The 13,899-nt window shown below is 40.2% G+C and overlaps 1 protein-coding gene across 6 annotated transcripts; it reads left to right on the top strand.

The window, feature by feature from the left end:
* On the top strand, window positions 1-13,622 carry MFAP5 (microfibril associated protein 5). Of its 6 annotated transcripts, none has more exons than XM_059682140.1 (10): window positions 3-198; window positions 746-805; window positions 1,956-1,988; window positions 4,621-4,659; window positions 4,992-5,024; window positions 5,918-5,953; window positions 8,419-8,445; window positions 9,470-9,566; window positions 10,328-10,401; window positions 11,688-13,622. In XM_059682140.1, the coding sequence occupies exons 2-10, from the start codon at window positions 748-750 to the stop codon at window positions 11,798-11,800; spliced, it is 510 nt and encodes a 169-aa protein (XP_059538123.1). In that variant the 5' UTR covers window positions 3-198; window positions 746-747; the 3' UTR covers window positions 11,801-13,622. The 6 variants fall into 6 exon arrangements, with proteins under 6 accessions (XP_059538126.1, XP_059538123.1, XP_059538125.1 ...); XM_059682141.1 differs by lacking the exon at window positions 3-198 and adding an exon at window positions 260-384; XM_059682143.1 differs by lacking the exon at window positions 5,918-5,953 and having other exon boundaries at window positions 1-198.
* The last annotated feature ends 277 nt before the right edge of the window (window positions 13,623-13,899 follow it).

Below are 13,899 nucleotides of genomic sequence, written 5' to 3'. Positions count from 1 at the left end.
TCCCTCTCTTTCTCTCTCTCTCTCTTTCTCTCTCTCGCTCTACCTCATCTCATTGTTTCAGGAGGCCAAATTTGAAGTCCTTCCCAGGGAGTGGCCCTGTTCATCTTATTCTCCAGCCAAAGTGGGAATAGCGTGAGAAGGAGAGAGACACAGTCAGCAGCCAAAGGACTCGGTGGAAAGAGCAGACGACCATAGACAGTGAGTTGTTTCATTGTATAAAACCCTAAATAAACAGAAGGAGTGTGTATGTGTGTGTGCATATGTGTGTGTGTGTGTGTATACATCGAAGGGCTGGAGGGGGGCGATTGGGAATCTCCTCGAACAACTTAAAATTGAGCAGACACCACAATTAGCCACAACATTCAAATGACAGAAGACACCAAGGTGAGCAGGTGACATAAACAAGTCACAGATACCAAAAGAGAAGGAGATCAGACCCTAGGGGTGAAAGAGGCCGCAGGGCAGGGGCAAACATGGACCATTCAGAATATAAAATTTTCTCTGACCTGGTAGAAAAGAGCAAGGAGAGTGAGAATAATGGTAAGTGACCAAAGAATGGAATTCGAATTGAGAAATAAATGTCGGGTGAAAGATATGAAGAGAGAAAGGGTTTGAGTGATATGGGGGGCCAGGAAAGGTCCTGGGAAGACAAAGAGATGTGGGCCACAGACAGCCCTCCCTGGAACTGAAATGCTGGTGTGTCCCTGAGCGTTACAATCTCTACTCTCCCCACCATCCCTGTTAGATATGCTGCTCTTTGGACCCAAGGTGCTGCTGTTTCTCACTGCACTCATCATTCCCTCAGGTGAGTCCCTACCTTTATTCTTTTCTCCCTAAGATGCTAGCTCCTCAGCTATACACTTGTCTGGAGGTGTGTTAGAGTGGATTGGAAGGAGGTTGAAGGGGGATTGGGAGAGAAATGCTTGCTCTTGAGTTCTAGAATTGCTATGAAAGAGAAGAAAGGAATAGATTTGTGTGTTTTTTTTAAAAAGGCAGATATATGGAAAGAGATGACCTCAGACTTAGGAAAAGGTATCCTGAGAGTTATGAAATTAAGGTGAAATACATGCAAATGCATATTAACCAAAAAAGGCTCACACACATGAATACCCAAGTACACATACCGAGGGAAAAGGAAGCTGATGCACACACATGTGCAGACCACCTAATAAGAAAGTAGACCAAATCTAAATCCTGTAGAAAAACAGTAACACACACCCAACACTAGCACCAGCATACACACAAGTATATTCACTTGCACAGCAAAAATATGTGCCAAATCTATACACAGAACTAAATGATCTTCACAGATTTCACAGAAGCTGGCTAGAAGTTTAGTCACGGAAAATAAACTTTGGATTTTTTTTTAAAAAAAATTCTACTCTATTTTTCTCATTCTGCCACGTACAGACTGTGAGACAATAATCTTTTTGGCTTGTCCAGTAGTGTAGCTAGTGGGATGGCTGTGGGCATAGAAGGACAGGACAGGGTAGAATTGCTACTGGCTCTCTCTGTGGAACAGGACCCCATTCCTTCTGGCTGGGAATGAGGGCAACAGGGCATGCTGAGTCAGGGCAAAACAGAGCAGGGGTTTGTTCTCAGGAATTTGTTGTCTTGCTTAAGTGTTTCCACATTTGTGTGTAGCACTAATGATCTGAGTAATTTTGTATTGAACCATATAAAAATAAAACACAAAAAATAAAACACAGAAAGATAACGTACAACCACTTCCCCATCATTTTCTGGTTCATTTGATAAAAGCTTTTTGGGGCCCTAGCTGGTTTGGCTCAGTGAATAGAGTGTTGGCCTGCGAACTAAAGGGTCCCGGGTTCGAAATCAATTAAAAATATTTTTAAAGCTTATGGGCAGAGGGTGGGGGCGGGGGCGGGGGGGGGGGGGCGGGGAGTGCATAGAGCTGGAGTCACTCACATCCCTTTTCTCTTTCCTTTGTACAGACTGGACACCTCTAGGGGTCAGTGGTCAAGGAGGTAGGTGAACTTTTGGATCTGGGTTTTGTTGAGGTTATGTAAACGAATAGTCAGAATTAAAGAATCTGTAATACAGCAGAGATGTGTTACCACAGTGTGGGAAATAGGATCTAATTCACCAGTTTCTCTAATCCTATTATCCCATTCATAAAGTCTTATCTTTTTTATTTATCTACCGAAACACTTTTCCCGGGACCTCCTCTATAACCATCTCTTGCTTACACTCGCCTCTGTTCATCTCTTATCTCACTCAGAAAATGCCCACTAACCCTAACAGAAAGCTTTTTCCTATCCATATGACAATAGAGAGACTAAAATGCCAAGACAGGATTAGTAATTATCTCAGTACTATAGGCAAGTTGTGGCACAACTGAACAGAACTCAAACATTTTGGCTTCCAAAGGACTACTTTCTTCGCTTTAATGAAGGAAATTCCAAGACATTCAAAAAAGTTATAATTTATCTCTTACTATTTCCAACCCTTGTGAGCACAGCAGTGTGTAACTCATTAATGGGTCATAAAATCAAATGAGTGTGTCACAACTAGTATTTTTTATAGAATTAGGGTAGACTAGATTCATTTCTTTGGACTGAGTAAGGCCCAGTCTTGGACCTTATCTAATAACTAGAGGCCTGGTGCACAAATCTGTGCACCGGTGGGGTCCCTCAGCCTGGCCTGCACCCTCTCACAATCTAGGACCCCTCAGGGGGTGTTGGATTGCTGGTTTCAGCCCGATCCCAGGCAGTCTAACATCCCCTGAGGGATGTGGTAGTGCACGAAGCAGCAGGCGGCCAGGGAGGAGCCCGAGCCCACGCGTCTCACTGCTGCCACTCATCCTGGCCCTGCTGCGCCTGCTGCGGGGGTGCACTGACCATCAAGGGGCAGCTCCTGCATTGAGTGTCTGCCCCCTGGTGGTCAGTGCGTGTCATAGTGACCAGTCGATTGGTTGACCGGTTGTATGGTTGACTGGTCGCTTAGGCTTTTATATATATATAGATAGGTATCTATGACTTTGTGTTGCTTTTCTATCAGAAATATTATAATATAAGATGAAAATGTCTTCTTAAAGATTTCTTTTCAGAGAACATAAATTCTAGGTAAGTATTTATATGGTGATAGCTCATGGAAAAGATGGGTGAATTGAGGAATATGCAGAGAAGCAGTATTCTGCCCTGAAATCCCAAGGCAGCTGGGATACACTCTCAACCCCCTTGCCCTCCCTGCTTCTCTTCTGTTTCTGTGAGTGGCTGGACTGGAATATGGCTAGAGAGAAAGGAAACAGGGCCAGAATGGGCAACACCCCAGAGGCTCCACTCCCCTCACAGTCTCCGGAATGATTCGGGTCAGTGGTTTTTCAAATATCCTGTAAGACTGAAAGAAACCTGGATCCCTCTTATCAAGAGTTGCTCTAAAAGAAGAAAGTTTATACTGAGCAGTAAAGATAAAAATGCTCTATTGTCAGATCTGATTATTCTTCTGTCTGGAATTTTTTTTTAATGAGGTAAGCAGTTAGCAGGGGAAATTCCTTCACAATGCTTTATTTGTGTTTTTCCTCTAGTACAATGATCAATAACTCTGGTGTGCTTCATTAAAATGCTATTCTCACTACCTTTAAATCTGACATTTAGACTCTGAAGTTGAAAGAAGTCAAACCAAATTATGTGAATTTGCTGACCCCTAGTGGGTAAAATAGATTATGACTATAAGCTTTCTACAATGAAGGATCATTCTAGCTGGGATATTTGCTATTGCTATTAGATATTAACACTGCTTTGTTATTTTTTTTAATCAAAAAAGTTGTTATAGGAAGTGCTATTATTTGTGGTTTTAAATAGGTACAGTCTTCTTTACTTATTCCAATAGATTCCACCTTAAGACATGGACCATTTTTATTCCTTCTCCTCCTGCCTGTACTTTTCAATGATCAACTACAAGGCATTGTCTACTAACACAGGCATTTTCCCTCCCCTCCCTTCACCTCGCTTCTCAATGAGCATCATAAAGTTACCAACATCACCTTTTGTAAACACTCTTGTATATAAGCCTATCAGCAGACTGATATCCAATTACATCAAAGTTATAAATAGCAAAATCAGTGTCTTTGGTAAAGATAATTTTCATTTTGAGTAAGCATTGCAAAAAGGTCACCAATCCATTGTACTTATTAGCAAGCTCTATGACCTTGGGTGAATTATTTATCTGTAAAAACAGGGACTTAAACAGCGCCTGGCACATAATTAACTCAGATTATCTAAATGTAGTATCATCTGTTAGGACAATAAAAATAATATAAATTATTCCTGAAGTCTAATGCTTAATCAAAGTCCAACTGAGAAAGGGGTGTCTGTGGAAGATTATCTGATGGGCATGTAGTTTAACTTATTCATTCCTCTATAATACAGACAAAGGAAAGAAGACATTCTAGGGTCAAGGACTACAAAGGTATATTCATGGAAACAGGAAAGTGACATTTGGTTGGGTTAGAGGGGAAAGGACTCAGGCTGGGAAGCAAATAAGAAAAACAATTGTGGAATACATACTCTGTGCTGGCCACTGTGCTCAACAATTCCACTTACTGGGAGGGGTAAAAAGAATGCTCAGAAAATGTTTTGATTTTTCATTTCTCTCTAGCAACTGAGGCACCCGATGAAAACTTGACAGAAGATCCTAGTAAGTTTTCCTTTATTTCTTTGCTTTCATATTGGGGATAGAAGGATTGATGCTGCAGTCTATACAAAGAAAGCCTAAAAAAGAGGTTGGTGGGCACTCTGAACTCATGCAGAGCTCCATTGTCTATCTTAGATGCCACCGATGCTGCAAGCATGCCCAAGCTTCTTCTCTCCTCCAGTTCCTTCTGTGAAAGTCCCTTACATTCGCCCCCACAGTCCACATTCTTTCACCTCAATCTTTCCTGCCTCCTTTTAGATCATCATCCCTTATCCTGCTTCCCTTTCTACTTTTCCTACTTGCATTTTTCATTCTCTGTGTTGTTTCCTTTGCAGATTTGGTAGTTGAACTCTCTACAGATGAAACAGGTAGCTTTTACTACAGTTCTTTAAAAATGGCATGATTCTCACAACATTTATTCCAGCTCTTAAGTTAATCCTATTTTTTTTTTTTTTTATCTCTGGGAAAGGCATAGAGAGATTGTGGGCATGTTGTTTAGTGACAGTGAGATAAAAAGAAAGAGAGGGCCCCTAGTCCTCTAAAAAGAGGAAACAAAGTGGATTAATAGTTAAAATAAGTCATGAATGATAAAGGCTCCCCCAAATTAGTATAATGTCAATAGGACAAATATTCTTCAAAAATATTCACAATTACTTCAATTACTTCTATTTCATTGGACATAATACACAAACTCAGCCATAGCCTTGACCTTGACCTAATATTTCCATTCTCCTTTTTTTCAATTGATTTTTTTTACAGAGGGGAGGGGAGAGGGATAAAGAGTTAGAAATATAGATAAGAGAGAAACATCGGCCGAAACCGGTTTGGCTCAGTGGATAGAGCATCGGCCTGCGGACTGAAAGGTCCCAGGTTCGATTCCAGTCAAGGGCATGTACCTGGGTTGCGGGCACATCCCCAGTGGAGAATGTGCAGGAGGCGGCTGGTCGATGTTTCTCTCTCATCGATGTTTCTGACTCTCTATCTCTCTCCCTTCCTCTCCGTAAAAAATCAATAAAATATATTTAAAAAAAAAAAAGAGAGAGAAACATCGATTAGCTGCCTTCTGCACACCCACTGGGGATGTGCCCGCAACCAATGTACATGCCCTTGACCAGAATCAAACCTGGGACCCTTCAGTCCACAGGCTGATGCCCTATCCTCTGAGCCAAACTGGTTAGGGCTCCATTCTCCCTCTTTAATTCTGCCTTCTCCCTTGCCAATTCAAAGCCCTCCTCACACCTGCTGTTTTGTGCCTTTTCAGCTCTGGCCGATATTGTGCCTTCCACAGATGACCTGGGTGAGTTCAGATCTGGGAGCCCAGGGTCACCGGGGCCATTCTGGGCTTTCCCTAGAGCCTATTATGGAAGGCATGACAGCTGGTGAAGGATCCTAAATATACAGGGTTACAGTTTATGTAGCACTTTCTTCCCACAATTAAATCTAATGACTTTTTTCGATCCCCTAACAAGCATAACTATGCCAAGTGTTTGATGTACAAAATACCAACTCATGATCTTTTAACGTTTCTAAGACTATATGACTAAAACAAAATATATAACCAAAGAAATGTATGGGAGATAAAGAAAAACTTCCTAAAAGTAATGGTCAAGCTGAATCTTGAAAGAAGAATTGGTGCAAGCCAGGCAATTATGGAAGGGATGTGCATTCCAACCAAAGGAAATAGCTGTTCAAACAGGTGAAAGCAAAATAGAGCTTGGCACACTGGGAAAACAGATTTTTTTAAATGATTAGGGTCCAACCCACAAGGAATAAGTGGTAGGACACGAGAAAAGGAGATCACAACTACATTATTTTAAGCAAATATTTACTGAAAACCTGCTACGTAGGTGCCAGGGATATAAAGGTAAATAAAACTAATTTTCTTCTACTAGATATTTTCTGTCTAATAGACAAAATAGACAAGTGGACAGCTGAAAAAGAGCCCTTGACTATATTCAGTGTTGGGGGTTAGGAAAGGCTTTTCTGGAGAGCACATTGTCTAAAATGCTTCTTGGAAGACAAATAGAAGTGAATCAAGTGAATAGAACGGGAAGAGCTTTAAGTTAAGAAAATAATGTGGGCAAAGGCTTGGGGTGGAAACAAAAACCAATCAGAGTATAGTTTATGCAAAGGAAGGTTCCAATCAGACTTATGAATTGGAAAACCAATGAGGATGACGTTGCGGCAGTCCCAATAAAAGGTGGTGGCCTGACCGGGTTGGCATGGCTTAGTGGTTACGCTTCGACCTAGAAACCAGGAGGTCATGGTTGATTCCCGGTCAGGGCAACATGCCCGGGTAGCAGGTTCGACCCCCAGTAGGAGGCATGCATTTGATTTCAGAGAGGAAAGGAGAGGGGGGAGAGAGAGACAGAAACATCAATGATGAGAGAGAATCATCGATCAGCTGCCACCTGCACACCCCGTACTGGGGATTGAGCCCACAACCTGGTCATGTGCTTTTGACTGGAATCCAACCCAGGATGTTTCAGTCCACAGGCCGACGCTCTATCCACCTAGCCAAACCAGCTGGGGCTGAAATCAGTAAAATATATATATATATATATTTTAAAAGATGGTGGCCTGAACTAAGGTAAAAGTAGTGAGAATTGAATGTGAACTGCAAGGGGGAGGAGACTGTTGTGATGATGTTCAGCTTTCCATCAGGTAGATGATGGCTGTTGTGTGGATGGTACTACTATTCACTGAAGAACAATTTGAATTGGAAAAAATAATTAAGTCAGTTTGGGATTGATGGATTTGAAAAATCCATTAAATCTTTTATAACATGGTAGCTAGATTTATAGGTCTGAAGCTTGAAGAGAGATCTGGGCTAAAAGTATAAATTTGAGAATTCTCAGAATATAAACTTGGAACTGAAACCATGGGATAGATGAGATCACCTAACACTCTTCCTATAATATCCTATTAGCAACTCTGCCAATCACATTTTTACTGATAACTCCCATAGTTAGTTAATTCCCTCAAGATCCATCTTGCTCCGTAATTTGTTCTCCATTCTTCAAATTAGGCCCATATTTAACCAGCGCCTAGGTTAGATTAGGCTATGGCCATGACCCTTGCTATTCTTTATTGAATAAATTTTATCAAAGAACACATGATAGTGTATCTGATTTACAGAGAGGAAAATTTATTTTTTAAAAAAAATATATATTTTATTGATTTTTTTACAGAGAGGAGTGGAGAGGGATAGAGAGTTAGAAACATCGATGAGAGAGAAACATCGATCAACTGCCTCCTGCACACTCCCTATTGGGGATGTGTCCGCAACCAAGGTACATGCCCTTGACCAGAATCAAACCTGGGACCCTTCAGTCCACAGGCTGACGCTCTATCAACTGAGCCAAACCAGTTAGGGCGGAAAGTTTCTTTTTTGAAGAGCTTCTACAGCAAAAATATTTTCTCTTTTTAGTTCTAGGCTGAAACTCTTCTGAGCATGTGGCTATTTGTTGTGTCCCTACTAAATTTGTTTATTGTCAATAATACAAAATCCTCTCAATATAATAAAATTTCAACTCCCTAGAAAGGCAAAATCATATTTACCATCCTAACTTCTAAATCACTGCAATTGTGCGAATCAAAACAAACCATTATGGGTTTGTTTGTTCTTTAGAAGTTGCTATAGAGGTTTGTTTCTTATCTACATGGGTGCCCCCACATGGGTTTCAAATGAGGTAACATGACCGTTATAGAGGTAGTAACTTCGAGAACTAATAATAACTGAATAAAATTTCTGCCTTCCAGCCTCACCCAGTGATAAGAACACCACAGGTATGATTGTCTTTTTCCTAAGCTTTCTTGTCTTCTGGAGGATTCCTTACCTCTTTGTTCTTTGAAGGGTACATATCTTCTAGTTTACTTCCAATTTTTTTCTCAAAGATTATTTTTAGTGTCCTTAATTCTTCCTCCCGCAGCCCCACCCCTGCCTTTGTATATGAGCTTCTGTCCTAAAAGTCATGGTGAAAAGATTTGACCACCCCTTCATGATCCCAAAACAATCCTTTGGACTTTATTTGGTTACAGGGTTGGGAACTAACTGCAAGTACTCAATAGTACTATAGACATCACGACTAAAATTGCTTTCTCTAATATAGTGGTTCTCAACCTTTCTAATGCCGCGACCCTTTAATACAGTTCCTCATGTTGTGGTGACCCCCAATTTCATTGTTACAAATTGAACATAATTAAAGCACAGTAATTAATCACAAAAACAATATGTAATTATATATGTGTTTTCCGATGGTCTCGGGTGACCCGTGTGAAAGGGTCGTTCAACCCCCAAAGGGGTCGCGACCCACCGGTTGAGAACCGCTGCTCTAATGCATTGATAATTCTGATGTGCAGCTATTGTTGACAACTACTGGGACAGGAAAATAGTTACCCGTCTTAAAAATTCCGTTTTTCAGAACGGGATCATCAGCATTTTTGTTTGATATTTCACCTGTGTAATGCTAGGAGAACTTTTTTCCTAGAAAACCCCGCAGCGATTATTTTAGCCACTTCTACTTCCAGGTAGGAAAGCACCTAAATTTCACTTCAGTCAATTTCCTATTACTCTGCTTTGGTGAGCAGGAAAGAGATGCCACAACTTACAAAGATCTTCTGTAGCGACTACCTTGTATGCTTTTCCCACGTTTTCTCTCCTCCTCCACCCCCTTTTAAAAAATGTTTATCTTTATTGTTGTATTACAGATGTCCCCCATTGTTTGTGTGTGTTTTTTCCTCCTCTACCTCTTTCATCTTTTGTTTATATCTCTCATGTTTGTTACACCTCTCCCTATTTTTTTTGTGTAAGCTTCTTCAGAGTGCCGGGATGAAAAATTTCCTTGCACGAGACTCTACTCTGTGCATCGGCCAGTCAAGCAATGCGTTCATCAGTTATGCTTTACCAGGTAAGGGGTCCCAGAATACCCAGAAAGCGTCTTCCATGATAGTGTTTTCATGTCAGCAACTATTTAATGACTTCTGCTATGGAATTTCAGTCTTTGGAGGGACAGAAAATTTTAGCATAATCCTCTTCAGCGGTTCTCAACCTGTGGGTCGAGAACAATGAAAATACATCCTGCATATCAGATATTTACATTACGATTCATAACAGTAGCAAGATTACAGTTATGAAGTAGCAACGAAAATAATTTTATGGTTGGGGGTCACCACAACATGAGGAACTGTATTAAAGGGTCACGGCATTAGGAAGGTTGAGAACCACTGCTAGAGTCTAGCTGTTACTGAAAGCACCAAATAGAACCTGGAGTCTGGATTGAGGTATTCAGAGCACAGGCTGACTAACAAGTCCAGATGCTAGAGGGCAAATAAAAGTAAAGGCTGGAGGAAGGATAGTCACGAGGGAAACACAAGTATGTTGAATTTACTACCTCATAGAAAAAGGCTGAAATGAAAGATCCAAGTCTGAAGTTAGAAAATAGTGGGGGAGGAGTTAGTATTAAGCTTGATTCTAGGGAGAGTATGCCAAGTGTCGCTAATAAGAGTAATACCATTTTCTGAAATACCTAAGGAAATTCAGATAAGAGTGGGGAAATACCTAAGGAAATTCAGATAAGAAGTTGAAAAGGCATCTTAGGCCTAGGCTAGTTCTCCCTCTCAACACTTCTTTCTGTCTCCTTATTTTACCATGACATTGGGACGATGGCAGTTTACGACGCATGTACATCATCAATAATGAGATTTGCTCCCGTCTTGTCTGCAAAGAACATGAAGCTATGAAAGGTAAGATGATGTCTGTGTTTGTAGTGGGGGAAGGGACAGTTATGAGGGAGGTAAAGAGGGACACAATGCTAATGGATCCAAGGTCTGGCTTTGGTGGAGGGCTTTAGGTCACCCTCTTAACTCACATCAGCCCCTTCTCCACCAAGTTACCCCAAGTAAGTAATCTAAGTAAAGCAGCATGCTTAATACATAAACATAACCCTACAAAAAGTACCCCCAGGTCTCTTTCCAATTAGATAGTAACTCCAAATCTCTCCTGTATTTGGTCAGAGCTCTGGCTGCTTTGAAGATAATTCACTGAGGTTCTAGGTAAAAAGACCAAGTCAATCATTACAAATAGAGATGCTACTCGTCTGCAGCCATGTTTATAACTACAAAAAAAAACCTGCACAAAACATTAATTTGGAGACAGTAATGTTTGGCTAGGCCTTTAATTAAATTAGAAATAGATTGGACATTTAGAAACTGGCTACCTTAAAAACAGTCCACAGCTTGCAAGCACCTTTTATATTGCTCATTGTGAAATTTCTGAGGTAGAGGAAGGTAGAACGACTTTGTAAAAACAATTAAAAGGGTCGAAAGTGAATGACCATGTATGATGGGAACAAAGATTCTTCTCACCTTCTCCATCGGCCAGCCCCCAAAGGTGGCTGTGGTTGGAGAGGGCACCACAGACAAGCCACTTCTGACTAAGCAGCCCGCCTTGTGCTGAGTTCCTGACTAAAAGCTGTACTTAACTTCGGAGAAGGAAACTTGCTGCTTGTCCCCACTGGCTCTGTGCAAGCCACCTGCAAGGGAAGCACCTTGAGATTGAGGTTGAGTATTTGGGACTCTAGGCACTTTCAAGGGTCTCTGGGGACTTAGTCAAGTCAGCTATTTGCTCATAGTAAACACTTAGGTATATATTAAGTGATTGAAGCTCATTTTCTGGTTATTCAAAAGTCCATGATTAGAAAAAGTGGGAGCTAGGTGTAGAAAGGAAACTAACATTTACTGACCACCTGTGCTAGGTACTTTGCATACATTATTCCATTTTAATACAACTAAACTGTTGAGGCAGGTATTGTAATGTTTATTTTATAGAGAGGATAGTGAAGTTCAGAAAATTTAAGAAACTTTCTAGTAAGTCTCTAGTGGTAAATAAGTGGTAGAGCTGTGATTCTAACTCAGATACATTCCTCCCCAACCTTCTCACTCCCCCACACTGGTCTTCTCTTTCCCTTAAAACATCAGCCCTTTGTTATCTTCCCGCATTCTAATCCCATCATGCTCTGCTTCTCCTCTAGATGAGATTTGCCGCCAGATGGCTGGTCTGCCCCCAAGGCGACTCCGGCGTTCCAATTACTTCCGACTTCCTCCCTGTGAAAATGTCAATTTGCAGAGACCCAATGGTCTGTGATCATCAAGGAAAAGGAAAAAAGAAAAAAAAATGTATGGGTGGGATGAAGAGAATGCTTTAGGAAGAGGGAACTCCTTGTCTAACTATTGTCAGCTAACCCATACATTAGTATTTCTTAGACCAAACCCTTTGCAATGTTTATCTTTTGTCCCTACTCCCTGATGTTTCACCCAGACTGAAACATTGATCTCATTTTTGGTACTTACAATACAAACTCTATATTATTGCATGGTTTTACTGCTTCCCAATATCATAGACATATTAGATAAATGATGACCAGGCAGTTTAAATGCAATTTCAAGGGAAAATAAACTTAAGGTCAATAATAGTTACTATTGAAGCTGTCTGAGATAGTTCTTAGGGTGGAAGAAATTATCATGGTCTATTTTGGCTAGCCATAGAACTTCATTTACTTTCCTTACAAGAGTTTCCTATATTAACTACCCTTTTTTTTTCTATAAAATTATAGTCCTCTTTACTCTTATTTTAACTATTTTGCTGACTATCATAACATTTACTTGGCAGATTCTCTTTATGAAAAAGGTCATGACAATTTTTGTAGCTCTAGAAAATTCTCCAGAGCCAATATTTATACAATCCTACTAACAATATATAAAGACCCCAAATGTTGCCTTCTGCTAAGCTCAGAGGCTGAGGCTAAAGAGAGGAGTATGCCAGGTATAGAACTTGGACCCATGGTTTCCTATTCAGTTGTTGATGTGTTTGTCCAATGGCAAATAGGGGTAGAAAGTAAGTCTCATTTTCTTACTCATTTATGGTAGAATTGGGGTTAGTCCACATCCACAGGTAAATTAGACAACTAATGTCAAACCATATCACTGGTCTGAGTTTTTGTGAGTTGTTGCTACTTCCATTCTCACCACTTACCAAAATCTGTAGCAATTATTATTCAAATAGATTCTGGAATAGCCTGATTTGGGGCCTAATAAGGGCATTCAGACCTGAACTTTAATAGGCAGGCACAAAGTTTACCTAATGGTTTATAGAAAAAAGTAAAAGAAGCACGATATTTAGATAACCCACACTCTTATCCTGGGTCTAGCAGTAACTAGGTAGCCTCAGGTAAGTCATGTTTCCTCACTAGGCCCTGGTTTAATTTCCCCACTTTTAACAAGAGAAGGTTTAATGTACATTAGTTTCTTTTAATTCTATGATTCTTAAAACTTAAATGTATTGTTAATATTTCTTGAAGCCTAGAGATGCAGTCTAACTCATAACAAACATGTCTGCTTTATAAGAGGGGGAAATAGCCTGTATTAATTAAATGGACAATAGTCCACAATATAATAGAACAAAATTTCACTATAAGTGACAAATTATATATTATGGACCGTCTATCTGAATAACTCAGTAACCTTCTTTAAAAGCCAATAGAATTCAAGTAGGAACTAGGGGAATCTGAGATAACCCGTTACATATGATAGAATACCACTTGTAGGGAGTGAATTTCTGTCATATCGCTGAGAAAACTACCCTGAGTCTTGGATTCTTGCTGTTAAGAAGCAATTTAGTTTAATGGGATTTGCACAATTTATTAAAGAAAAATGTTAGAAAAGGTCCCAAGGCATGCAATTTCTGCTCCACAGCCTCTAGAAGTAAATGTACTGACACATAGACAAACATATGCATATTGTAGCCGCTGTAGAGAAATCTCATGGGCACAGAGTTCCCAAGAATCATGTCAAAATGTCTTCATGAACTTGACCCTCCTACTGCATATTGACGAGAGGTAGCATTCACCACTGGAAAGCACCTCAATCCCAGTATTGTGTATATTGCCAATTAAACATTTTAAAATAATTGTTCCAAATTTTCTTCTCAGAAGAGAGAAGTGTGTGTGTGTCTGTTATTTCTTTTTCCATTTTATGTTTAAAAAGAAGACCTGAACTCACGCTTTTATTCCATTTTGAAAACTAAATAACAATATTGCTCAAATCTCTCTATTCCACTATCCTCTGTTGTATCGCTCTTCACTCCATAACTTTACTGTTGGTCCTCCAGCATTCCAAATTTACTTGCTTTCCTCCTGATGCCCTTCCTGGGCTCACCGGAAAATTCTTTCTTTTCTGCCCCCTTTA

This window comes from Myotis daubentonii, chromosome 2 (assembly GCF_963259705.1).
Source record: "Myotis daubentonii chromosome 2, mMyoDau2.1, whole genome shotgun sequence".
NCBI lineage: Eukaryota > Metazoa > Chordata > Mammalia > Chiroptera > Vespertilionidae > Myotis > Myotis daubentonii.
Note: the sequence above shows the minus strand (reverse complement) of the source record. Positions and strands in the feature narration are given on the sequence as shown.